General features: G+C 57.6%; 2 protein-coding genes across 4 annotated transcripts; both read left to right on the plus strand.

The window, feature by feature from the left end:
• The first annotated feature begins 476 nt into the window (after positions 1–476).
• On the plus strand, positions 477–6,277 carry Nr1h2 (nuclear receptor subfamily 1 group H member 2). Of its 2 annotated transcripts, none has more exons than XM_006986202.4 (10): positions 477–649; positions 747–878; positions 1,925–1,982; positions 2,058–2,171; positions 2,356–2,646; positions 2,735–3,003; positions 3,097–3,276; positions 3,754–3,853; positions 5,294–5,502; positions 5,754–6,277. In XM_006986202.4, the coding sequence occupies exons 3-10, from the start codon at positions 1,943–1,945 to the stop codon at positions 5,898–5,900; spliced, it is 1,350 nt and encodes a 449-aa protein (XP_006986264.1). In that variant the 5' UTR covers positions 477–649; positions 747–878; positions 1,925–1,942; the 3' UTR covers positions 5,901–6,277. The 2 variants fall into 2 exon arrangements, with proteins under 2 accessions (XP_006986264.1, XP_042130187.1); XM_042274253.2 differs by having other exon boundaries at positions 2,365–2,646.
• Positions 6,278–6,625: 348 nt separating this feature from the next.
• On the plus strand, positions 6,626–25,931 carry Pold1 (DNA polymerase delta 1, catalytic subunit). 2 transcript variants are annotated; one of them, XM_042274226.2, is made up of 27 exons: positions 6,626–6,741; positions 14,024–14,214; positions 14,490–14,603; positions 15,371–15,517; positions 15,595–15,720; positions 15,792–15,960; positions 16,054–16,135; positions 16,223–16,352; positions 16,654–16,820; positions 17,053–17,157; positions 18,603–18,743; positions 18,829–18,939; positions 19,028–19,219; positions 19,309–19,397; positions 19,563–19,679; positions 19,945–20,058; positions 20,305–20,452; positions 22,380–22,475; positions 22,577–22,714; positions 23,526–23,701; positions 23,963–24,115; positions 24,197–24,299; positions 24,680–24,812; positions 24,886–24,999; positions 25,264–25,316; positions 25,387–25,484; positions 25,786–25,931. In XM_042274226.2, exons 2-27 carry the CDS (start codon positions 14,025–14,027, stop codon positions 25,889–25,891), a joined length of 3,312 nt encoding a protein of 1,103 aa, XP_042130160.1. In that variant the 5' UTR covers positions 6,626–6,741; position 14,024; the 3' UTR covers positions 25,892–25,931. The 2 variants fall into 2 exon arrangements, with proteins under 2 accessions (XP_042130160.1, XP_006986263.1); XM_006986201.4 differs by lacking the exon at positions 6,626–6,741 and adding an exon at positions 6,893–6,981.
• Positions 25,932–26,333: the final 402 nt, after the last annotated feature.

Raw genomic sequence — 26,333 nt, forward strand, 5'->3', positions numbered from 1 at the left:
TGGGAAGTCAGTTCTCTCTTTCCACCATGTGAGATCAGGGACTTGAACGCAGGTCCTCAGACCCAGTGGCAAGCACCTTTACCTGCTGAAGCATCTTGTCATCCCCAAATTTAACTTATTTAGAACCAATATGCGGGGCTGGAAGTGGATCTGCTATTGCAACAATGGGGAAGTGTAGGCAGGAAATGAAAAGTTCAAGGTCATCCTTGGAATATGAGACCCTGTCTCGGAAATCAAAACAAAAATAAAAACCAACCGTGCAGCACTGATACAAAAGTAGAGAACTTTAGACAATTCAAAAAGGTAAAAACATGCTTCATTAGTCATGTGTGAAAAGAAACAAAATAACTTTCCGGAACATTTTCCTGAGAGTCCTAGAGAGGAACTACCGAAAGAAATACACTTCCGGTAAATGTGCCACTTCCGGACGAGGCCACTCATTTGGTGGCTCCCGGGCAGACCGGAAGTCTGTCACCCCTCCGGGCCCGCCTATTTCCGGAAGTGACGTGCAGCGGGGTTGCCGGAAGAAGTGGCGAAGTTACTTTTGCTTTGCGCTCAGCCAGTGTTGTTGCTCCGAGCTCCTCCCCGGCTTCTGAAGTTACTTCCGAAGTGCCGAGGGGAGCAACTGTGGGTGCGGACACAGCGGCAGGTGCGCAGCGGGCGGCCGAGCGGGTGGGGCCGGGCCGGGTGCGCGGGCTGCCGCGGGTCCCGCTCAGCGCGCGCCTCCTTCCCTCACTCTGCCGCAGCTCCCGCCTTTCCGAGGCCGTTTCCAGGGCAACGGAGTTGGCGACCCCACGCCCCACCGCCTCAAGACCGCCAGTGCAGTCATGAGCCCCGCCTCCCCCTGGTGCTCGGAGAGGGGCGGGGTTTGGAGTGAGGTGGGCGTGGCTCCAGGGGGCGGGCATGGTGGAGGGGAAGCATCTGATTGGTGAGTGGGGCACAGATGGGGCGGGGCATGGTGTAGCTGAAGTCTGAAGGTTCTTGAGCGGTGGTCGTTACTCTGGGGTGGGGCCTGGGTCACTGCGGAGGCGGGGCTTAGGGGTGTAGCGAGGGCATGGATAGGGAAAGTACGATTGGTGAACAGGGGGCGTGGCCTGAACACGAACGGGGGCGTGGCATTGGGAAGTTGGTTGGCTATAGGAGGCAGCCCGTGCAATAGTGGAAGCCTAAGGGGAGGGCCTAGAGCTAAGTGGGTGGAGCTTGGAGGCAGGCGCGTGGAGGGCGTGACATATAAAAGCCTATGATTGGCTTCTGGGGAATGGTATGGGCGGGACCTAGACAGGAGCCGGGAAAACTTTGGGTATATGCCCAAGAGTGGGGAGGGAAGGCCGAGGGACCTGATGGGAGGGGTAAGATCTGGGGGCTGTTTGGGGGCACAACCTTGAAGAAACCTATGGTAGGAGGGTATGGGTTGTGGCCTGATGGGAGGGGCTGGTCAGAGTTAGGGTTGCTTGAAATAGCGCAGTGGGTGCGCACAGAAGAAGAACTTGAGATTGTTGGGCTCCCTTAGTGTTAAGGCAGTGGAAACTGTCATGGGAGGTCATGATTCAGAGAGAGGAGGAGGGAGCAGTGGGCTGGGCTAGGGCTGAAGTGGGCGGGCATTGTTGAAATCGGCCAGATGTTACAAACATCTGGGACTAGAACTGGGCGTATATGCAGAAGTAGAAACACTGAGGTGTGGTGGCACAGCCCTCTAACGCCAGCACTTGGTAGGCTGAGGCACGAGTGCTGAGTATCCCAAGACTGTGTAGGGTAATGAGGTCCAGGATGTGGCAGGCAGAGGCAGGAGATGTTCAAGATGTTCAGCCATGCAGTTCGGTTAGCCTGGGCTGCGTGAGATCATATCACAGAGGAGTCCTGAGTGTTGGAAGGAGAAGCACCCTTATCCCGACCTGTAATTGGCTGGGTTCCCTGTGTCCAACAGGCTGCTTCGTGACCCACCATGTCTTCCTCCACAAGTTCTCTGGATACACCGGTGCCTGGTGAGTGACCCACTTCCCCTGCAGGGCCCCTCCCACGGTGCCGGAGGAGCTCACTGTCCCTCTTCCTTCTTCTAGGGGATGGTTCCCCTCGGCCCAGTACCTCCTCCGCTTCGCCCACCATCAAGGAGGAGGGGCAGGAGCCTGATGCCCCTCCAGGCCCCGAAGGGTCCAGCTCTGCCTACATCGTAGGTGAGACAGGGAGACAGGTGGGCCTTTCCTTCCTTTCCCTGTGACTCCTCGGACTCCTTCTGGGGCCACCGACTGCCTGTCTTGCCCTGTCCTCACACCCTCACTTCGGGACCTTCCATGGCCTGTCCCCAGGCTGCTGTCTCTCTTTGTCACTCTCTCTCTCATGGCCTCTGCTCACCCCAAGTCATCTTAGAGCCAGAGGATGAGCCGGAGCGCAAGCGGAAGAAGGGTCCGGCCCCGAAGATGCTGGGCCACGAGCTGTGCCGCGTGTGTGGGGACAAGGCGTCGGGCTTCCACTACAATGTGCTCAGTTGCGAAGGCTGCAAAGGTTTCTTCAGGCGCAGCGTGGTCCACGGTGGGGCCGGGCGCTATGCCTGTCGGGGCAGTGGGACCTGCCAGATGGACGCCTTCATGCGGCGCAAGTGCCAGCTCTGTCGGCTGCGCAAATGCAAGGAGGCTGGCATGCGGGAGCAGTGTGAGTCCAGGGAGGGGAGAAGGGGTCCTCTTGGGAGGGGAGGAGTCAGTGAAGGTGGGGTTCACCACTGAGGCTGGCTGTCCTGCAGGCGTGCTTTCTGAGGAGCAGATTCGGAAGAAAAAGATTCAGAAGCAGCAGCAGCAGCAGCAGCAGCAGCAGCAGCAGCCACCCGCGACTGAGCCAGCGCCAGGTGGCACAGCGCGGCCTGTAGCCTCCCCTGGCACTTCGGAAGTGGGTGGCTCTGGGGACGGAGAAGGCGTCCAGCTGACGGCCGCACAAGAGCTGATGATCCAGCAGTTGGTCGCCGCGCAGCTGCAGTGCAACAAACGCTCCTTCTCCGACCAGCCCAAAGTCACGGTACCGCCTCGCGCAGCCCGGGGCAGAGCCCCTTGGCCGGGGAGGGTTCCGCAGGGCATGCGAGTCCCGTGTGACCCTGGTCTCCTGTCCCAGCCTTGGCCCTTGGGTGCAGACCCTCAGTCCCGGGATGCTCGTCAGCAGCGCTTTGCCCACTTCACCGAGCTGGCCATCATCTCGGTCCAGGAGATTGTGGACTTCGCCAAGCAGGTGCCAGGGTTCTTGCAGCTGGGCCGGGAGGACCAGATCGCTCTCCTGAAGGCATCCACCATTGAGGTAATGGCCAGGCTTTAGGACAGAGACCAGAGCTGGATGTAGTGCAAGTTGGTCGGTCCTAACCCTTGTGGGGTGTGGTGAGCGGGAGTGTTCCAGTCCTAACAAGAGAGCTAGAGCGGCCAGTGAGCCAGCGGGGAGAAAGGGAAACGGGCTGCGGTAGAGAATGATGAGGATGAGGTCAGATGGACTGCTAAAGAGGAAATGTTCCCCTAAGACTTCAAAGGAATGGCTGTTTGAGCCAAAGCAAGGAGAGTGAGGCAGTATTGAGTGTCGACTGTATGCAAAGCCCTAAGAGTCAAAACGCCGGCTGGGGCCTCGTAATCATGTGGGGCAAGTGTCCTTGGATGGGGCAGTGGGTGGCAGAGTTGGAGGAAGGAGAGCCAGGACTGTCTGGCCTGCCAGAGGGGTGGCAGGCAGTTGGTCTTAGCACATGTGACTTTGGGGCAGCTGAAGAGCCCTGTACCTTGTCATCTTCAGATCATGTTGCTGGAGACAGCCAGACGCTACAACCACGAGACAGAGTGCATCACGTTCCTGAAGGACTTCACCTACAGCAAGGATGACTTCCACCGCGCAGGTTTGTGGAGGGCACTGGCTCAGTCCTGGTGTTTCTGCCCCATTGGACCTCCAGGTTGGGCATTGGCAAGACCATGTTCATCAAAGCCAGATGCATGGCAGCCTTTGCTGTCAGCTGGCACTCTGGTAGGAAATTAGGAAGAAGTCCCCACTGCTAAGGCTGACTCACGGGGCTCTGTCCTGGGGAGCTCCCCTGGCTGTCTGCCTGGGAGAAAGACATTAGGGCCGAGGATGGGGCAGCGTGCCACTGCCCATTGCCACCCAGTGTGAACAGAGGCTTGCTCACTCAGCTTTGGGCTTCCCATCACTTCTCCCAGGATGACTTTCAGTATCCTTAGGCATCCACTTCCAACCCTGTCTTCCTTCTTTAGGCTCCAGCCCTTCCACTATACAAGAAAGTCCTAGGATTCTCCCGGTGTGAGCTCAGCAGGGCTCTGAGGATCCTAGGGCAAAGGCCCTGGAGCCAGGCTTGAAGTAACCATGGAGCCCCAGGCAGTCAGGCCTAGGCAGGTAGGGCTGGAAAGGACATTAGGCATCCCACCCCCAGACCTTGCACGGCTTGGCCCCAGGCTCAGCCACTCCTGCCTGGACCCTCACAAGGATTGGTGCTTCTCTGCTGCTACTCTCCCAACATGTCTGTCCTTACCGCAGTCCAGGGTGCTCCCATCAGCTCCCATACTCCCTCTGCCAGGACAGGACCTGACCTCCATCCTCCTTTGCCTTGGTCCATCCTCTCTCCCAGGCACTGGCTACCTTGCTCTGAATTTGTGCCCATCAGCACAGTCCAGCATCAGGACTTAGCGTTCAGTATCCCAGGGCAGCCTAGAATTGGTTATCCTTTACAGAGAGGGGGTGTGTTGTGTTGGGTTGTAAATCACACAGTAGGTACACTTAGTAATAGTTAGAAGTACGTCAGCATATCTGAGTCTGAGCAGTGGGAGTACCTAGGGGTTACAGTGTGGCCTAGCCTGCCTCCTTTCCCTCTGCCTCCATGAGGACAGATTCTGGGACCTGAGAGGATGTGACCCTCCAGGTCTGTGGGAGGGAAAGGCTGTGGGTGCTGTCTCGGTGGTATGGCTGCTGTGTAACAGACACTCACAGGGTCCGCACTGGGAGGGAGCAGGAGTAACTGTTCCTGTTTTTACCATCTGAGTACCCGGGACCAGGGGCAGGGTGTAAAGCTGGTTTGGGGTCGCCGGGCGGTGGTGGCGCACGCCTTTAATCCCAGCACTCGGGAGGCAGAGGAAGGTGGATCTCTGTGAGTTCGAGGCCAGCCTGGGCTACAGAGTGAGTTCCAGGAAAGGCGCAAAGCTACACAGAGAAACCCTGTCTCGAAAAAACAAAAAAAAAAAAAAAAACAAAACAAAACAAAACAAAACAAAACAAAACAAAAAAAAAAAAAAAAAAAAAGCTGGTTTGGGACCGAGCGCCACTCTTGCAGGCTTGCAGGTGGAGTTCATCAACCCCATCTTCGAGTTTTCGCGGGCCATGCGCCGGCTGGGCCTGGACGATGCCGAGTATGCCCTGCTCATTGCCATCAACATCTTCTCGGCGGACCGTCCCAACGTGCAGGAGCCCAGCCGCGTGGAGGCGCTGCAGCAGCCCTACGTGGAGGCGCTCCTCTCCTATACTCGCATCAAGCGGCCGCAGGTATGGGAGCTGCCATCGCTGGCGGGCAGGCTTGGTGCTGGGGTCCGGTGGTACACGTCGGGGCGTGCCGAGCCTGGGGTCTGCCTTTCTTCTCAGAGCCTAGTCTCAGTCAGCCACATTTTGTGTTATGAGGTCAGAGATGTCCCAGCCTCTGGGTTGGGTTCGAGGTTGGTCTGACCACTCACGGTACTGGCTTTCTAGACTCAGCGGGCCTCCCCCGCAGCACCTACCTGCCTCTTTTTCCCCTGCAGGACCAGCTCCGTTTCCCACGCATGCTCATGAAGCTGGTGAGCCTGCGCACCCTGAGCTCTGTGCACTCGGAGCAGGTCTTTGCATTGCGGCTCCAGGACAAGAAGCTGCCGCCTTTGCTGTCTGAGATCTGGGACGTACATGAGTAGGGGCCGCCACGAGTGCCCCAGCTTGGTGGCATCTTCTTGCAGATGGACGCTTTGCCTTTCCTCATGGGGTGGGAGGACATGGTCACGGCCCAGCTCTGAGGGGCTCAGCCTCAAGCCCAGTGGCAGTTGGCATCAGGAGGCCCCTCCCCACCCACCGAGTCTTCCAGGAGGGGTGAGGGTCACAGGTCTTAGCCTCTGACCTTCCCAGCTGCCCTCCCACCCAGCTTACACCTCAGCCTACCACGCCATGCACCTTGAGTGGAGAGGTGAGGGCTGGTGTCTCCCCACAGTTGGGAGACCACAGGTCCCCTCTTCTGCCCCTTTTATTTAATAAAAACAAAATCAAAAACAAGGAAATAAAGTCTGAGTACAAGCCAGCCCTGAGCCCAGTGTGAGAAGTGGGAGGGGTGGGCCACCTCCTTGCCCAGGTGACTGCTTGCTCTTGGTCTAGGTCCAGACCACGGGGTGGGGGTGGGGGTGGGGTGCACACGAGGACAGGTGTCCTTACCCAGCACAGCTTGGGCTCTGGAGGCCAGAGGGCAAGGTGGGTGGAGCTGTAGGGGAAGGGAGAGGAGCTTTATGGGGAAGGTGTGGAGAGGACACTTTCCCTGGCTAGGGGCAGGTTGCCAAAGTTGGGCCATGAGTGTCATAAGCAAGTCAGGAAGGGATTTGTGGGGCAACAGAAGTAAGTTAATAGGCGACCCCGCGTCATGCAAGATCACGTGGGGAAACTGAGAAAGAGCCTTTTCTAGCAAGGGTAGGACGGGGTAGGTAGGCAGCAGGGCAGCACCCGCCGCGGCAGTCTCCCCACGTTTCTGCAGGGAGCGCTCGGGAACCGCAGGTCTGCCGCGACGACTGCGCCAGGTCGCTGGGGGCGTGTCCTCGGGCCGTAGCGTCACGAGGGGCGGGGCCACCTGTAGGAGGGCGGGGTTTGGGATCCGCTAGGGAGAGGGCTGTGCTTTGCCCGCCCTAGCGGGCCAGGGGCGGGGCCCCGCTGGCGCGCCGTAGCTCTGGGCCTGCGCGCACAGGGTTCAGGGGTCACGGCGGCGTATTTTGTGGCGGGAAAAGCTGTTTGGTGCGGGTGAGTAAGGAAGAAGGGAATGGGGCGCTCGGCCGGTGAGCGGAGGGCTCGAGCGGAGGGCTCGCTGACTATGTGCAGCCGCGGGCAGGGCAGAGCAGGGCTGGCGGCGCAGGGGATCCCTGGAGCTGAGGGGCCGGGGCGCGTGGGACTGTCCCGGGTCACACAGCTCCTCGGTGTGCGCGCGAGCCCGGCCTTAGAGGTGCGGGAGCTGCGGGCACCGCTGTTCTAGAAGCCAGGCGACAGCATCAGGAAGTCCAAAAAGAAGTAGGAATGGGCGGGGCGTGGTGACCCACGCCTTTCATCCCCTCACTAGGGAGGCAGAGGCAGATATATCTCCGAGTTCAAGGCCAGCCTGGTCTGCAGAGTGAGTTCCAGGACAGCCAGGGCTACACAGAGAAACCCTGTCTCGAAAAGCCAAATAATAGCAATAATAATAATAATAATAAAAGGAAGGGGAGAAAAAGCGATGCCTCGGAGCTGGAATGCCTGCCTTTCTTATATTTAGTGTGTGCGCAAATGTGCCGTGGTGCCCACGTGGAGATCTGAGGACAACTTCATGGAGTTACTCTCATTCCACCATATGGGTTCCCCATGATCAAACTCAGGCTGTTAGGCAAGCACCATTATCCATTATCTCTGCTGTCTCACTGGGTCCCATGTGATGCTTTATGTAATAATAATAATTTAAAAAAAGCCAATTGATATTGGGTTGGGGCAGCCTGCTTACCCAGTCTGGTGTTTGTTGGGGGAGCTGAGACACAGCTCCAGAGCAGCCTCACTAGAGGAGCCCAGAGGAGGAACCAGGCCTGAAGCCAGCGGTGTGTGAGGTGTCCTGGGGGAAATGAGCGGTTACTGTGTTAGGAACCACAGTGTGGGAGCCGAGACACACCTGCACTGCAGGCTGATGAGTGGGTGGGGTTTGCATCTGCGGCCAAATATGCCCTGAGGGGAAGGGGAAAGTTGTGTCTCCAAGGTGGTTGTCAGGGGAGCATCCCTGCCCAGGATTAGGGGAGACTGGGATGACAGAAGCAGTTCGTGGGAATGGGAGATTCTTGAGTGCCAGCCCTCCAGGGGGGGCTCAGGAGTACTTGGATCTGGCAACCCTGGGAGAAGTGAATTGAAATGTAAACAATTGTTCAGCTTCTGGAGACAGGAGGATGGTGAGTTCTGGTACTGTCAGGGCAACTTAGTCAGATCTAGAATCCCCCAATGAGGGGTGTGTGACTCGTGGTAGGGCCCTGCTGTGTTATATTCCACATCCCTGCTGATGCTCTATAGCTCTGGCTGGCTTTGAATTTGCCCTGAGGTCTACAGCTTGGATTATGGTAACACCAGACCCACTGTCTGGGAGGCATGTAGTGAGTGACATGGGCAAAGCTGTCCCTTGTAACATCAGCTTCCCACTCTGTTCCCTGAAGGCCAGCCCACTGTCTAGAAGTGTGTCTGCACTTACCTCGCCTGGTGAGAGAGGTGCACTCACTTCCTGTGCATTGCAGAGCCATGCCCCCTCCTTTGGGGTCTGGAGTGCCCAGGGGCTCCTTTAGAACAGCACATGTGCCTGTCTTTTCTGTTGGACTTCACCATCAGCACTCCAGGCAGAGTCCCGAAGAGCAGTCGGCTCAGCATGGGATAGTGCAGGCAGTTCCTAACACGAAGGAAGAAGTCCTTAGCCGCAGCGGCCTGCTTTCCCAGGACTGTGTTGGGGCTTCTTCTATACTTTGGGGCCTGACATGGCATCCTCAGCCCTTTTTCCAGATCCAGATCCTTATTCCCCACCTTTTTAAAATCTGATCTTGCAATGATTCGTGGGGCTAAGCTTGAACTGATCCTCCTGCCTCAGCTTCTCAGGTGGCTGTAGGTTAATCATTTCCTTAGATGTCTTTGTCTTTTTAAAATACAAAACAAAAGCAGAAGCACACCATCCCACACCTTGACTTACCTACAAGAGACAAAGCCTCTTTGAGAAATTTCCTATCACCTTATGGCTTCCTCATTCCTTTATACAGCTGCATAGTACTCCATTGAATGGTACTAACGGATTCTATTGAAACTGTCCCCCTGGGGAAGACATTTAGGTGGTTTCCAGTCCTTAGGGATTTTAAACAATGGTACCGGAAATAACCTTGTAAAAGCAGGTTCTTCATATGACCCAACCTATTAGGGTCAGGTCTCATATGTAGAATTGCGTGCAGCCTTTTCTTTTTCTTTTTTGACTGAGGTGTGATTTAGTCAACTGTACAGGTGTGCGGAAGGCAAACATCTTCCAGAACATTCCTTAATACGCCCTCAGATCCCATCAGTCTCCTCACTCTGGAAGCAAGCAGTCCTGTGGCTGTTCTCAGGACTTATTTTGCCCAAGAACTTTTTTTTTTTGGTTTTTTCGAGACAGGGCTTCTCTGTGTAGCTTTGCGCCTTTCCTGGAGCTCACTTGGTAGCCCAGGCTGGCCTCGAACTCACAAAGATCCGCCTGCCTCTGCCTCCCGAGTGCTGGGATTAAAGGCGTGCGCCACCACGCCCGGCTGCCCAAGAACTTTTTAAGATTGATTTATTTATACTTTGAGTGTTTGCTTGTGTATACATATGTGTACAACACGCATGCAGTACCTGCAGAGGGCGGCCCTTGCTGCCAGGTCCTCTGGAGCTGGAGTTACTGATGGCTGTGAGCTGGGGGCTGGCAACTGAACCCAGGGCCTCTGCAAGAGCAGCCCATGCTCTTGACTGCTGAGCCCCTAAGAATTTTCTTTGAAGGTTTATTTTATTTTTAGTTGTTTGTGTGTGTGCAGCTCCTGAGGCCAGAAGAGGGTGGCCGAGCCCTGGAGCTGGTGTTAGAGTTGTGTGGCGGTGCTGGGAACAGAACACATTTTTGTCGTGTTACAGTTGCCCCCCCCCTTGTCCCACCAGGTCTCCCTCTGCTTTCACACCCCCCACACACACACACAGAGCAAGCCTTGAATTTTGTTATCACAAGAAGTTTTATGTTCTTGTTTCCACTGTGGATGTGCTTTCCACATATTCACAGTGACTTTCTGTTCCTCCATAAGGAAAGTATGCTGGTCTTGTCACAGACACAGCACACATGGGACCCTCGCAGGTCCTGCTGACACGTTTTTGTTTTGTTGAGTGTCTAAGAACTTTAGGTCTCTGGCTGGGCAGTGATGGTGCACCCTTTTAATCCTAGCATTCAGGAGGCAGAGGCAGGCAGATCTCCCAGTCTGAGGCCAGACTGGTCCACAGGGCGAGTTCCAAGACAGCCAGGGCTACACAGAGAAACCCTGATTTAAAATACCAAAAAAAGAAAAAGAACTTCAGGTCTCAAAACAAACTCCTTGAAGTTGGCCTGGGTGCATGCCACATGCGAGTTTTGTTGATTTCCAACCTTCTTGGAATACAGGTACGCAATCCTATCACCCGGGATTAAGAACAGCCTCATTTTATTACAGGCTGTATTGTAGGAAAGCCTGCAATGGTGTGTCAAGCACTGGGCCATGGTTTTTGGTTTTCGAAGCAAGTCTGCCTCATTCCTGAGGGCGGTTTACAGGATTTGGGTGGCTGCCCCTCTGACCGTCATTTTTATAGCCAGATATTCTCACACTACACCAAATATGCTGAGTTGATGCATGATGGGGCGGTGGGGATGCTGTCTTTGTCTTCCGCAGCTGAACCCAGATGGTGACTCTGTACATGCGCTGGTGGTGTCGCAGCAGGCAAAGTGGGCAGCTTGTGCATTTGCAGCGAAGGCCGCCACTGCCAGGAATACTGGGGTCATCGCTTGTTTGATTCTGAATTGGCTTTGGGAGTTTTTCACATCCCCGAATTCACTTGGGGTTGTAGCCCAAGTGTGAACAGCTTTGCTCTAGGTGCCTGTGTGTGTTCTGCACTGTTGTGTAAGTGGTAGTGTGGACTTTCCTTTTGCATTGGCATGAAGTTGAGCATCTTGAAACAAACAGCTCAGCCCTATTGAGTATATTTAGTGTGTTGTAGAGCATCATCCCTGTCTAGTTCTAGGACATTTCATTACCCCAAAAGGAAACCCCATTCCCACCAAATGCCCACAGCCCCTCACTGGGGGCTTCTAGGCAAGTGTTCTACCACTGAGCCACGTCCCCAGCGCTCTCCCCTATCTCTCTCTCTCTCCCTCTCTCCCTCTCTCTCTCTCTCTCTCTCTCTCTCTCTCTCTCTCTCTCTCTCTCTCGCTCTCTCTCTCTCTCTCTCTCTCTCTCTCTCTCTCTCTCTCTCTCGCTCTCTCGCTCTCTCTCTCCTCTCTCTCTCGCTCTCTCTCTCTCTCTCTCTTTCTCTCTCTCTCGCTCCCCCCCTCTCTCTCTCTCTCGCTCCCCCCCCCTCTCTCTCTGTCTCTCTCGCTCTCTCTCTGTCTCTCTCTCGCGCTCGCTGTGTGTATGTGTTTGGTTTGTTTGTTTGCTTGCTTTGAGACAAGGTCTGACTAGCTCCTGATTTGCTTGGAACTCACTATGTTGACCTGGTTGGTCTTGAACTCACAGAGATTTGCTCACCTCTGCATCCCAAGTGTTGGGATTAAAAGTGAGTGCCACCACACCTGGCCCCTTTGCTTTTTATTTTGATTTACAGTCATATTAAGTTGCCCAGACTGGCCTTGAACTTGTGGCCCTCTTTCCTTAGTGTCCTAGGTTGCTTGAGGTGGCTCTACACTGCTAGGCCCAGCTAAGCCCCCAAACCTAGAACAAGAAAGACCCAAGCTGATTCACCATTGCTATCCAAAGGTCCTGAGCAGCCTGGACAACAGCCTCCTGTCTGGGTGGGGCCTGGTCATGTACCTTGCAGACCACCCTAAGTAGTGGAGTCTTCTATCTGGATGTGGGGTGATCTTTAGGAGTGGGCGGGGTTAACTTGAACCTGGGGCAGCTGCCTGGCCTCCCTGCTGGGTATGAATCTACTCCATGTTTCCAGTATCCCCTTGTTCTCAGCCTGCCTTCTCAAGAGCACATATATGAAGGTGTGTGTGTGTGTGTGTGTGTGTGTGTGTGTGTGGTCGTCTTTCCTTTATGATGGACTCCAGAGGGCTGAAATAAAAGTAGAATGAAGCGACCCCTGTCAACACCGCCATCAGTGTCCCTGCGCTGGCACTTTCCCGCACGCTCCGGCACTCGTGGGGTGCTCTCTGCCTCCTCAGCAGACCCACACTCGTGGACTTTCCCAAATGAGCTTGAAGCCTGCAAAGGTCATGAGCACTCACCCCTCAGGCCCTCATGTACCTGACTTTGGATACCTTTTACTGAATCATAGCAGTTACCTCTTCAGCCCATCTGGCCTAGATCCAGTCCCATCCAGTCCGCAGTCGCATCCATGTCTGCAGTATGCTTATCTGCAGATTCTGTGGTTGGTCGTCAGGTTTTCAGCCATGGTGGCAGGTAGGGGTGGCATGGAGCCAGAGAAGAGTACCAGCTAGTGATCCGCTTTGGCCAGCCAGGCCTCACCACTTTTAAAATAACTGTGCGGCTGGGGACTTCTAGACATGTCTTGGGCTGCAGTTGAGAGGAGACGTACACAGCCCCCCTCCCTGCTGTATGCTTCATTTGTTGTACATACTACTGGATTGCGGGCCGTGACAGGGACAGCTGAGTTGGAGCTGGTTCTTTGGTCCTTGCTCCTGGGTGTTTCAAGCGTCCAGGTCTACTTGCTTCCTGGTGATGGTGGTGTTAGACTTCCCATGGCCTCCTCAGACCTGAGAAGCAGCCAGGGGTGATTTGGTTTAGAGCTTCAGTTTGTGTTACTGGGCTGTGCTACTTCTCAGCCCATGGGGAGAGCACGTGGTGGGGAGCAGAACTGCTTGCTTTGTGACAGAGCAAGGGGCTTCTGGGAAGGAGGACTGGGAACTAGCCATCCTTTCAAAGCCAGGTCCCCAGAGATCCGCTTCCTCTCGGGTCTCTAGCACTTTCCGGTCATGCTTCTATTTCTGAGTGCAGAGGCCGGGAAGATGGTGGAGTGGGTAAAGGGCCTGCCGTACAAGTAGGAAGACCTGAGTTCAATCCCCAGCATGCAGGGGAGAAACCCAGAGTAGTGGCCCATCTGTGACCCCAGCACTGGGGAAGCAGACAGGCAGCCCCCTGGGGCAAGGTGGCATCCAGCCGAGGCTACTTGAAAACTCAAAGTCAGAGGGGGACCCTGTCTCAAAAAACAAGGTGGGCAGTGCCTGAAGGATGACACCCAGGCTTGACCTCTGACCCCCACACGTCCAAAGATGAACATGACCAGGCAGTGGTGGCGCACGCCTTTAATCCCAGCACTCGGGAGGCAGAGCCAGGTAGATCTCTGTGAGTTCAAGGCCAGCCTGGTCTACAGAGCGAGATCCAGGAAAGGCGCATAGATACACAGAGAAACCCTGTCTTGAAAAAACAAAAACAAAACAAAAACCCAAACAACACAAGTGAACGTGAATTGTGAGTTCATCAGTGGACTCATCCAGTGATGAGGGAGTCGCTGTGTGGCTGCTCATCTCCCCACGTGTTAGCAGCTGGAGACCAAGCTTTCAACACCTGAGTCTCGTAGCATACCGCGTACCCAGACTGTAACCGAGGGAAGAAGGGGCATGGCTTCCATTCAGAAGTTCAGCCATTAGGGTTAATCACGGTGTGTCCTGCACCATGTGGGAAGGTGGAGCTGGCAGGGACCTGGCAAGGCTAGGGTGGCGGCGCTGTGTTTGACCACTGGAGTCTGGAGAAGCATCAGGGTTCTGTGAACAGAAGTCACTGCAGAAGGGTTTGGTCGTGGTGGGTGCCTGGGTAGGTGAAGGCGCGGGGTAAAGGGACTGTGGAAAATGAAGGGGATGCGAGGATGTGGGGAGGGCGGAGAACACGGACGAGCTTAAGCTCACAAAGTGAGGGAGGAATGGGGATGGGTGAGGAAGGGGCATCGCGGGGCCAGCTGTTGGTGAAGGGCCCATCGAGCATGGGGTGCCAGACCTGTGGGTGGAAGCTGCACATGAAAAGGCTTGGGGCCATGGTGGATGTACAACGGGAGTGGGGAGTGAGGTCTACGTAGACCCCATTGAACCCCAGCTTGCCCACAGGATGGATATTAAGCGGCGACAAGGACCAGGCCCTGGGGTGCCTCCAAAGCGGATTCGTGGGGGCCTGTGGGATGAGGATGAACCATCACAGTTTGAGGAGAGCTTGGCACAGCTGGAGGAGACAGAGGATGAGAATCGGCTGCAGGAGGCAGAGGAGGAGCTGCAGCTGCCTCCAGAGGGCACCGCGGGCGGTAGGCACCCCTCCTGACCCCCACCTGGTTACAGAGATACTGAGAGGTGGCTGGCATCTGCCAGGCTACCCTTTGACCCCAGGGGGTCCTTCCTGGCTGGCTCCCAGGCTGATTTCAAACTCCTAGACTTGAATGTTGTCCCAGCTCATTCTCTCTGGTGTCTAGGCTGCCCTTCCTGGTTGAGCGATTTTAGTCCTGGACCCCCAGTCTGTCCCGCCACCTCCACCCAGCTTTCCTCCGTGAGCAGAGGGTGGTTGCTCCTTGTCTCTATCCAGGGCAGTTTTCCACTGCGGACATTGACCCGCGCTGGCTGCGGCCTAACCTACGTGCCCTGGACCCCAGCACGGAGCCCCTCATCTTCCAGCAGCTGGAGATCGACCACTATGTGGGTGAGCTGGCAGGGGATGCAGACGCGGTACTCTGGTGGCCACACACAGTCACTGCCGCAGTGGCTGGACTGAGGCAGGTGGGGTGCTCAGTGGGGAGCCGGGCTCAGAGTACTGGGCTCAGCAGGTAAAGGTGCTTATCACCAAGCCTGATTTCAGTCCTCAGAAGCCACATAGTAAAAGGAGAGAGCCAACTCCCAAAGCTGTCTTCTGATTTCCACACGTGTTGTGGCTCATGCATCTCCTCCCTACTCATAAGCAAATGTTACTAGAATATTACATTGTAGGGTAGGACAACCGCAGCTCAGTGGTAGAGCCCCTGCCTAGAATCCCCCAGTGAGGGGCTGGGGTGTGGCTCAGTGGTAGAGCCCCTGCCTAGAATCCCCCAGTGAGGGACTGGAGGTGTGGCTCAGTGGTAGAGCCCCTGCCTAGAATCCCCTAGTGAGGGGCTGGAGTGTGGCTCAGTGGTAGAGCCCCTGCCTAGAATCCCCCAGTGAGGGGCTGGGGTGTGGCTCAGTGGTGGAGCCCCTGCCTAGAATCCCCAGTGAGGGGCTGGGGTGTGGCTCAGTGGTGGAGCCCCTGCCTAGAATCCCCCAGTGAGGGGCTGGGGTGTGGCTCAGTAAAGGGCCCGGTTCTGTCTCCAGCCCCACAGCGGGCAAACTGACTTCCACTGTAATGCAAGCTCTGCCTGTGGGTGGAGGAGGGCACCTGGGAGGACTTTGAAGGGCAAGGCTAAGGACCTGACGGGGGTTCTGTGACCACTCCTCCAGGCTCAGCGGTGCCACTGCCAGGGGGGCCCCCAGTATCCCGTAATTCAGTGCCCATACTGCGGGCCTTTGGGGTCACCGATGAGGGCTTCTCCATCTGCTGCCATATCCATGGCTTTGCACCCTACTTCTACACCCCTGCACCTCCCGGTGAGTGTACCTGACCTGTGGGGTTGTTCCTAGACCCCAGAACTTCTCTTGCTCTTCTGACTGGCCTTCCACACCAGGTTTTGGGGCTGAGCACCTGAGTGACCTGCAGCGAGAGCTGAACGCGGCCATCAGCCGGGACCAGCGTGGTGGGAAGGAGCTCTCGGGGCCAGCAGTGCTGGCCATGGAGCTGTGCTCCCGTGAGAGTGAGTGTAGTTGGGGACCAGTGGGGTGATGGGGACCCCAGGGACTGGGTGCCAACCTCCTTTCTCTGCAGGCATGTTTGGGTACCATGGTCACGGCCCTTCTCCGTTTCTCCGCATCATCCTGGCACTACCCCGCCTTGTGGCACCAGCCCGCCGCCTCCTGGAACAGGGTATCCGTGTGCCAGGCCTGGGGACCCCAAGCTTCGCGCCCTATGAGGCCAACGTGGACTTCGAGATCCGGTGCCGTCCCGTCTTCCCTTTACCCCACCCCACCCCTTACCCGCTGACCACCCCACCCAGGCGGCCCTTGCCCGCTGACCACCACTCTTCCAGGTTCATGGTGGATGCTGACATCGTGGGCTGCAACTGGTTGGAGCTCCCAGCTGGGAAGTATGTTCAGAGGACAGAGAAGAAGGTGAGGGGCTCCCTGGGGCGGGGGCGGGGCGGGGCGGGGAACCTGGGCTCCCTGCAGTGTTGATGCCCACCACGTGTCTTTTCCCAGGCCACACTGTGTCAGCTGGAGGTGGATGTGCTGTGGTCAGATGTGATCAGTCACCCACCAGAAGGGCAGTGGCAGCGCATTGCCCCACTGCGTGTGCTCAGCTTTGACATCGAGTGTGCTGGCCGCAAAGGTCTGTCCCCAGAGCCTGGGCTCCTCCCCTCTCTCTGGACATCAGTGATGTTCCAGGCCCCTGTGGAGGGGTGAGGGGGTGGGGGGAATGCTCCCTACAGGGAGAACTCCAAGTGCAGATTCACCAGGGTGGATTGTTCGCCCCCCGTTTGGCTAGACCGGGAGCTGGGAGAGGCAGTGATCGGATCAGAACAGAGTGAATGGACTGGAGCCTCTGGAGCATCAGCCACCCCATGGGCCTGCCCACTGGGGCAAGGGAGGAGCAGGACTGAGGCCCCTCCCTGTGTACCTCCTCCCTGCAGGCATCTTCCCGGAGCCGGAGCGTGACCCTGTGATCCAGATCTGTTCCCTGGGACTGCGCTGGGGCGAGCCAGAGCCGTTCTTGCGCCTGGCACTCACGCTGCGGCCCTGCGCCCCCATCCTGGGTGCCAGAGTGCAGAGCTACGAGCGGGAAGAAGACCTGCTCCAGGTGGCCCTTCCCTCCTCAGGCACCCATTGGCCCATGTCCCCGGGGAGCCGTGCCAGTGACCCTTCTGCATAGTGACACCATGGCTCTGGGGTTGGAGGCTGTGCATTTTTGGATAAATATGTTCCTGAGTTCCGTGATAGTTTTACAAGTGCCAAGGTTGTCTTGAACATTCTGGAAGCGAGGGTATCTGAGGCAGTAGACAAACTGGCTGGCCCTCTGTGCTCCCCCACAGGCCTGGGCCAACTTCATCCTTGCCATGGACCCTGACGTGATCACCGGCTACAACATTCAGAACTTTGACCTCCCATACCTCATCTCTCGGGCGCAAACCCTGAAGGTGAGGAAGCTGGGAGCCTGCTCCTGGATCTTTCCCCAGGGCTGTCCTTGCACTGTACACCTCTACCCATGGGAGTCACCGCTTCTGCTCAGGGTGTCACCGAGGGCTGGCCGGCCACTCTAGAGTCCCACATGTAACTTACCTCACTCGAGCTGGAGGCAGAAGTATGTTGACAGGAGGCTTCCCATCCCAGTCATCATCACTGCCGTCATGGCTGGGCCTTGCTTTAGAATTCACTGGCAAGGTGTGGGGGGGGGGGGGTTGGAAGAAGGAAGCGGGTATTTGTTTTGGTGGGTGGCAAAGGCTGGGTGCTGTTGAAAGGGCATGTGAGCTTTGTTCATTCCAGCCACTGTAACCAGCTGCACACTGGCGGCTGCCGCTCTGGGTGTCAGGGTGTGGGTGCTGGTGCTCTGTGAGCTCCAGGGCAGCCCCTGAGCCTGGCTCCAGTGCAGGCTTCCTGGCTGCACCTGCTTGGGCCGTCTGTGCCTCCCTGCAGTCTTGTTAGATCCTTCTTCAAGGGCCAGCTCTGTTGCAAGTGGGGTCATGGGTGATGCACAGGGGGACCCAGCATCTTTTGGGGGTTCAGTTTAGCCCCAAATAGAATATACTCTATCATTTCCCTGCTTTCTGCGTTTGTAGCAAGTTTGGTAATGAATAGGCTGAGCAGACCTTGTTACCCAGCTGCGTGGAGACACCAGCGCTCATGTCCCAGGCGCTTCCCCCTACCCCACCGACCTCCTCTGACCCTCTCTCTGCCAGTTTGTACCCCAGCTCCCGAAGGCGCCCCTCTTGGTTTTCAGAACCTTCCCATATGGCTTCTCTCTGTCCTCCTCCCAGGCACAGTCCTGCAGTGGGAAGTTCCTTGGTCGCGCCTAGCCCCTCGGTGCTCTCGCAGCCACATGTAAAATAATCACTCAGAGGCTTACATTAATTACAAACTGTATGGCCCACGGCTCAGGCTTCTTGCTGGCTAGCTCTTCCATCTTAACTCAACCTGTTCCTGTTGATCTATGTTTTTGCCATGTGGCTTCACAGCATCACCTGGTCTCACATCTTGCTTCTCCTGGGGCGGCTCGCAGCTTCTGCCTGACTCCACCCTTTTCTTCATCTCCATCTTCAGGTTGAATGTACCTCCTAACCTTATTCTGCTTCGCCATTGGCCAAACACCTTTATTTCTCAACCAACGAGAGCAACACATTCACAGTGTACAGAAAGACATCCCACAGCACAGTCCTTGTCTCTACCTGTCACCAGTCTCTGTCTTCCCGGGACTATAGCTCTCAACCCTGTCCCTGGTCTCTCCCTCATCCCACTGGAGCAGTCTCTGCCCTCAGCTGCCCTACTCCAGCCCCAGGAGTGCCGTAGCTGGCCCTGTCCCTGCTCTGTGGTCGTGTGGTCAGGTTCAAAGTGAGGCTGACCGGCTCTGCCCTCTGCCCCTCTCCAGGTGGAGCGCTTCCCTTTCCTGGGCCGTGTGATTGGTCTCCGCTCCAACATCCGAGACTCCTCCTTCCAGTCGAGGCAGGTGGGCCGGCGGGAGAGTAAGGTGGTCAGCATGGTGGGTCGAGTTCAGATGGACATGCTGCAGGTATGCGGGAAACCCACCCACCCACCACTCAGCCTCCAGGCTGCATCCCGCAACTCTGAGGCCCTGCCCCACGCCACCCGCCCAGGTGCTGCTGCGGGAATACAAGCTCCGCTCCTACACGCTCAATGCCGTGAGCTTCCACTTCCTGGGCGAGCAGAAGGAGGATGTGCAGCACAGCATCATCACCGACCTGCAGGTGCCGACACTCCCCCAAGGTCCTCCCGCCCCTGCTTCCCCTCGGCCTCCCCCCAGCCTCCCGCCTGACCCCACACGCCTGTCCCTAGAACGGGAATGAGCAGACGCGCCGCCGCCTGGCCGTGTACTGCCTGAAGGATGCCTTCCTGCCGCTTCGGCTGCTCGAGCGCCTTATGGTGCTGGTGAACAACGTGGAGATGGCGCGTGTCACAGGTGTGCCCCTTGGGTACCTGCTCAGCCGAGGCCAGCAGGTCAAGGTCGTGTCTCAGCTGCTGCGCCAGGTGGGTGGCTGCGCCTGGTTGGCCACATCCATCACACACACATGCACACACACTTGCGGTACCTGGACACTCACCCCTCCCCTCTCCAGGCCATGCGCCAGGGGCTGCTGATGCCTGTGGTGAAGACTGAGGGTGGCGAGGACTACACGGGAGCCACTGTCATCGAGCCCCTCAAAGGGTGAGGACCCTGCCGAGCATGGTGGGACACACATGTCATCCCGGCACTCAGGAGGAGTTCAGGGCCAGCTGGGCCACTTAAGGCCCTGTATATTAAAACTGTTGGAAGGTAAGGGCCAAGGGTAGGGGCAGCATGGGGGTTGACTTCCCCCAAATCCTTCCTCAGGTACTATGACGTCCCCATTGCCACCCTGGACTTCTCCTCTCTATACCCATCCATCATGATGGCCCATAATCTGTGCTACACCACGCTGCTACGGCCCGGGGCTGCTCAGAAGCTGGGGTATGCTGCCTTCATCCAGGACGCCCTCCAAGTCACCCTGAGCCCTGTTTCACATCTCGATAGATCAGGCCCATGAGTAGTGATCAGGGAAAAGGAGACATGGCAGTCACGGGTTGGAGACAGGCTGTGGATGGGGCTAATGAAGCGGCTGACAGGGAGAGGCCGGAGCAGGGCCCGGGGGAGGCCTGGGGGACGGTGAGGGGAGGCAGGCTACTGGGGACCTAGGTAGCCCGAAGCCCAGTCTCTGTGCCTCCTCCTTCCCCAGCCTTAAACCAGATGAGTTCATCAGGACACCCACTGGGGATGAGTTTGTGAAGTCCTCCGTGCGGAAGGGCCTCCTGCCCCAGATCCTGGAGAATCTGCTGAGTGCCCGGAAGAGGTGGGTTCGGGAGCCTTGGCCCTGGCTTAGTGCTCAGACCCCCTGTGGTGACCTTGTGGGGTCTTCTCCAGCTGTGTCTGCATTAAATGGGGCACCTTCCCAGGCGGCACCTGCAGCCTGCTGGGCCTGCATTCTGAGCAGTGCACAGCATAGCAGGCCAGACTTGGCACCTGACCAGTGTCCATGCCTAGGTGCCCCCCTGGACCCATGGTCTCCTTGAACAGCCTTCCTCCTGCCTCCACCTAGGGCCAAGGCTGAGCTGGCTCAGGAGACCGACCCCTTGCGGCGACAGGTCTTGGATGGACGGCAGCTGGCACTGAAAGTGAGTGCCAACTCGGTGTATGGCTTCACTGGTGCCCAGGTGGGCAAGCTACCATGTTTGGAGATCTCGCAGGTGAGCCTTTGGGATGCTAATGGGTGGCTGGGTTACTAGTGGCCTGCAATTCGAAGTCACTCGCGTCAGAGGGTATCCCGGTACGGCAGGAACCACGGATGTCAGGCCATCCTCTGCACCCTGATATCAGGGTCGTCGGAGACCAGAGTACCCGTCCTTGGTACTCCCTGCCCATGGCCTAGTGGGACCGGGAATCTGGTCTTAGGTAGTATTTACAGGACAAGTGGCCCCCAGGACTCCGGCAATGGTCAGATGAGGTGGGTACTCAGGATGCTGGGGCGCTGGACACCCCTACCCCAGCAGCGCCCCCTCTGTTCACCTCTTCCACATCCCTGTGAAGGGAGGAGGGGGAGGAGGGGCGCAGCCAGTGCCACAGCCAGGCTGGATTTGCTGGGTCACATGATGACCCTGTCAGCAAGCGCCAGGGTCCTCTGTCCCAAGTGTGAGGACCTTAGCTACTACTAGCTGGAACAGGAATAGGAAAGAACTGCCCCCATCTCCTTAACCACTGTGGCAACCCTGGGTTCAGACAGAAGCGGACTGACGGTGAGAGAGTGAGGCCCGAGTGCTGCCAGGGTGGTCTGTGCTGACCCTGCTGTAGGGGCTGGGGTGCTGCTAATCAGCTCACAGACCCAGTTCTTGGCTCTCAGCAGTGAGGAGTAACGTCTCAGGAGCATTTGGCTAGGGGATGTCCAGAGCAAGGTTTTCACAGCACGGCTCATGAGGGCATGGGCGCTGTGACTGACAGAAGCTACTGTTCACTCCGTCTCTAGTTCCCCATCCCAGATTCAAACCAAGCGTGTGTGACCCAGGGTCCCTGTTAACTCACCTTGTAAGCATAGATCTGGGGTGTGGCTCAAGGGCTCAGGGAAGCTGATGGCCTGGAAGGGTGCCCCAGGTACTCAGGGCATCTCCCAGGAGCTGGGCCTCAGCCAGACCTGCCTCGGCTAGAGTCACCTGTCTGCCTGCCATTCTCACTCCTGTGTGGACTCTCCTGGCATCCCACCGGGAGGGGCGGGTGTTGGGACCTCAGGCCAAAGGAGCCCTTGATAATCTTGTCTGTCTCTCATGGCCTCTTATGGTGTAACAAGCTATGGAGTCATTCCAGAATAAAATAAGAGAAAAGCAGCATGGAGCAGGTGGACAAAAGACAGGGCAGGTGTGGATTTCTCAGATGTCCCCATGACCACATGAAGCCCAGGCAGTCAGCATTCTGCCTGCCTCGCGCCGGTACCCAGCCAGCCTCATCCTAATTTATAAAGAGACAGACAGATCAGGATGTGGTGGTGTGGGCCTGTATTCCTGTCTACTCATGAGTCTGAGGCAAGAGGCCTGTCTAGGCTTCAGGGAGTTCAAAGCTGTGTGACTTAGATCCTATGGTGAAATAAAAAGAATTTTGAGGATATAGCTCAGTGGTAGAGCCCCAGCCGAAAATCCCCCAATGCGGCGGGGGTGAGGGGGGTGGGGGTGTGTTGCAGGGTGGGGGGTTGGGGGGGGTTGGGTGTGATTCAGTGATAGAGCCTCTGCCTAGAATCCTCCAGTGAGGGGCTGGGGGTGTGGCTCAGTGGTAGAGTCCCTGCCTAGAATCCCCCAGTGAGGGGCTGGGGGTGTGGCTCAGTGGTAGAGCCCCTGCCTAGAATCCCCCAGTGAGGGGCTGGGGTGTGGCTCAGTGGTGGAGCCCCTGCCTAGAATCCCCCAGTGAGGGGCTGGGGTGTGGTTCAGTGGTAGCGCCCCTGCTTATTATGCATGAGAGAATGGCTCCTTGTCCCCTGAGAATGCGCACACTTTGGAGCGGAGGTCACCGATTTCATAGACTTAAGATATATGGTTTGCGATGCTTGGAAGTGGCAGAGGTGTGTCCTTGCAGAGTTGGATCCACGACATGAAGCGTTTGGGTCCTCACTCTCCCTGGTTCTGCCTCTAACAGAGTGTCACTGGGTTCGGGCGTCAGATGATTGAGAAAACCAAGCAACTAGTGGAGTCCAAGTACACCCTGGAAAATGGCTACGATGCCAACGCCAAGGTCAGAGTCTGGTTATACCTGCCTTCTCTCCAGGGTCCTTGGCCTTCCTACCATGGCAGGTTCTGGTTAAGAAGACATTCCTCTCCCATGTACCCTGGCAGGTGGTCTACGGGGACACTGACTCTGTGATGTGCCGATTTGGTGTCTCCTCGGTGGCTGAGGCAATGTCTCTGGGTCGGGAGGCCGCAAACTGGGTATCCAGTCACTTTCCATCGCCCATCCGGCTTGAGTTTGAGAAGGTGCGTGTGTCCCCGCACTCAGCTCTGGAGACAGCGGGGTCTTGAGTTTGAGAAGGTGCGTGTGTCCCGCACTCAGCTCTGGAGACAGTGGGGTCTTGAGTTTGAGAAGGTGCGTGTGTCCCGCACTCAGCTCTGGAGACAGTGGGGTCTTGAGTTTGAGAAGGTGCGCGTGTCCCGCACTCAGCTCTGGAGACAGTGGGGTCTTGAGTTTGAGAAGGTGCGCGTGTCCCGCACTCAGCTCTGGAGACAGTGGGGTCTTGAGTTTGAGAAGGTGCGTGTGTCCCGCACTCAGCTCTGGAGACAGCGGGGTCTCGGCAGTTAGCAATGGTCTCTTAGTACTTGTGTGCCTGCAGAGGCTGACACTGCAGTAGTGTGGGGGTGCCCAGGTTGTGGACGTCTTGCAGTGCTCTGGGCCTGCTTCCCACTCCCATGAGTCTCTTGGGTATCCATTCTTAGGACACAGAAGCCCAGTGTTCTGGGTTCTGAGCCAGAGGCCTCCCTTGCACAAACCAGGGGTGTGCATGGACCCTGCAGTGCTCACCTGGCTTCTTCCTGCTGCTCAGACATGCACCCCAGGCTGCTCCGCCTTGGGTCGGGGACCATCTCAGCTCTGGATTCCATGATTTAGGGGCCAGTCTACGACTGTGATGTGATGTCAAGTCAGGTTCCTAGGATGCTGGAGGGAATCAGGCCTCCTTAGGGCTCATTCCACCAAGGTCACAGGTCCTTCTTTGCTTCCCCGGCTTCTGATGGGTCTCAGGATTGGGGGTGGGGGAAGGGCACAGGGTCACCACTCATGGGTCTCTTGTAGGTTTACTTTCCATACCTGCTCATCAGCAAGAAGCGCTATGCTGGCCTGCTCTTCTCCTCCCAGCCTGATACCCATGACAGAATGGACTGCAAGGGCCTGGAGGCCGTGCGCAGGGATAATTGTCCCCTGGTGGCCAACCTTGTTACTTCCTCTCTGCGCCGAATCCTCGTGGACCGGTATGTGATGTCCCGCCTAGACCGAGAAGCCAGCCTCCCTCAGACCCGGGGGCCCAGCACCCTGCCCCCAGGACCCAGGTGTCTTGGCATGATGGTGGGCGGTGGTGAATCAGGCTGGCGGCTGTGATTGCCTCTGGCCTTCCTGCCTCTGCACTTACCCAATCCCAGTCTCAGCCCATAGTGCCTGATCCCTAGCTCCTGGCTGATGAAAGTTGCAGCCCTGTCCTCAGTAGTCCCTGGTGACACCCTCCATCGTCTCAGGGATCCTGACGGTGCGGTGGCCCATGCAAAAGATGTCATCTCGGACCTGCTCTGCAACCGAATAGACATCTCCCAGCTGGTCATCACCAAGGAGCTGACCCGAGCAGCAGCAGACTACGCTGGCAAACAGGCTCACGTGGAACTGGCTGAGAGGTAGGGCAGGCGGTCACACAGCCTCCTGCAGCTGGGGCCGTTCAGCCCTCCTCAAACCTCACCCATCTCCCCTCTCCGCAGGATGAGGAAGCGCGACCCCGGCAGCGCGCCCAGCTTGGGTGACCGCGTCCCCTATGTGATCATCGGTGCTGCCAAAGGCGTGGCCGCCTACATGAAGTCGGAGGTCAGGCCCACCTGGGCTGGGCCCTCCCAGAATCTCACTTCTGCTTTCCTCGGGGGCCTGACCGCCTAGTGCCTCCTTGTACAGAGCTGGCTGCTGGGCCGTCTCCGCCCCTCCCTGCCCAGGCTGCCAGCATTTCTGTTTGCTTTTATCATTTCAAGCCACCCAGTGAACAGTGACCCAGTTCTCAGCCTTGTGACCTCTGACCCCTGCACCCCCTCCATGGCCCTTCTCATGTGGGGAAACTGACTCTTAGTGACCTGAGGGCCCCCACCCAGTCATGCCCCCAGGTGCACCCCTTCATCACAACCTGCGGGTGGTGTCCACAGTTCCCCCCACCCCGTGCCCCTCTGCAGCTGTTGGTAACCCCAGCCTGCCCACAGGACCCCCTGTTTGTGCTGGAGCACAGCCTGCCCATCGACACTCAGTACTACCTGGAGCAGCAGCTGGCCAAGCCGCTGCTGCGCATCTTTGAGCCCATTCTGGGTGAGGGCCGTGCGGAGTCCGTGCTGCTACGTAAGTGGAGCCCCGAGGAGGGGGTGTGGGCGAGGAAGGGGCAGGGGCAAGGCTGTCAGCTCCTCTCCTCTAGGCGGTGACCACACACGCTGCAAAACCGTGCTCACCAGCAAGGTTGGTGGCCTCATGGCCTTCACCAAGCGCCGCAACTGTTGCATTGGCTGCCGCTCCGTGATCAACCATCAGGGTGAGACCCAAGCCACAGCCCCTACAGCCACTGGTGGGTCTCCGCCACAGGCTCCATTCCGCCTGCACTCCAGCCGGGGGTCCTCACCCGCCCCGGGGTTCCCCAGGGGAGTTTTCCCCGCACACTCAGGCCCTTGTTCTCCAGCCTCTGGGGACTTTCAGAAGCCGGGATGGGCCGCGGGCGGAGAAGAGCAGAGATGCAGGGATGGAGGCTAGGGCCTGGCTCTGTCCCAGCACCCCGTGCTGATGCCCACCCCTCCCCCAGGAGCTGTGTGTGAGTTCTGTCAGCCACGGGAGTCAGAGCTCTATCAGAAGGAGGTGAGTGAGGTGGGGCCGGAGCTGGGGCAAGCCTGACCCCACAGTCCTGCTTAGCCCACCGTGTGCCCAGGTGTCACACCTGAATGCCCTGGAGGAACGCTTCTCGCGCCTCTGGACACAGTGCCAGCGTTGCCAGGGCAGCTTGCACGAAGACGTCATCTGCACCAGGTGCGCCCTCCCCCATCTGCTACCAAGACTCCTGACCCAGACCTCACTGAAGAGAGGGCAGGGTCTGCCTGGCTGGGCGCCCGCACAGCCTCCCCTGGGGTGGGGCCGGGCTTTCCCCAGGGAACGGGCGGGCGGGGCGGGTTCCCACGCCAGGTGACAGCTGATATACGGCTGGCTACCTCTCGGGGCACTGCTGTTATCGGCTTCCCTGTGCCCGCTAAGCAAACAGCCCCCTCCCCTGGGTGGGCAGCGGGTAGGGGCCAAAGTCCTGGGAACGGCCCCTGACCACCACCCTTCACAGCCGCGACTGTCCCATCTTCTACATGCGCAAGAAAGTGCGCAAGGACCTGGAGGACCAGGAGAGGCTGCTGCAGCGTTTCGGACCTCCGGGCCCTGAGGCCTGGTGACCTCAACAGGGACAGGGAATAAAGCTTGGACTTTTTGCTACTGGCTGTGTGTTGTGGTCTCGGGGAACGGATTGGGCTCCATGGCTCGGGCGCTGTACAATCCCGTGGGGCCTCAGTGCCTCTGCCTGTGCCCACATAGGGCTGGCATCTCTGTTTCCCTTCTGAAACCTCGAGGAGGACCCACCACCCTGCTTTGCTCCTCCCCACGGAGCTGGTGGTCGCCCAGCTGGCACCGGGTGCCGTTCTGATTCCTTCAGGCCTCGGGCAGCCCTTGGCACATCGGCTTCCGCACCTCAGCGCAGCAAGAGGACCCTCCCTGACACTGTACTTCCACCATGGGGTCCTGGTGGTCTGTCTGCCTGGGCTTCCCCTCAGCCCTTGGGAGATCCCCTGTCTTCACAGCTGTCCCCGGGCCATCTTGCCCTGGTCACCATTGGCTCCC

This window comes from Peromyscus maniculatus, chromosome 1 (genome assembly GCF_049852395.1).
Source record: "Peromyscus maniculatus bairdii isolate BWxNUB_F1_BW_parent chromosome 1, HU_Pman_BW_mat_3.1, whole genome shotgun sequence".
Classification (NCBI taxonomy): domain Eukaryota; kingdom Metazoa; phylum Chordata; class Mammalia; order Rodentia; family Cricetidae; genus Peromyscus; species Peromyscus maniculatus.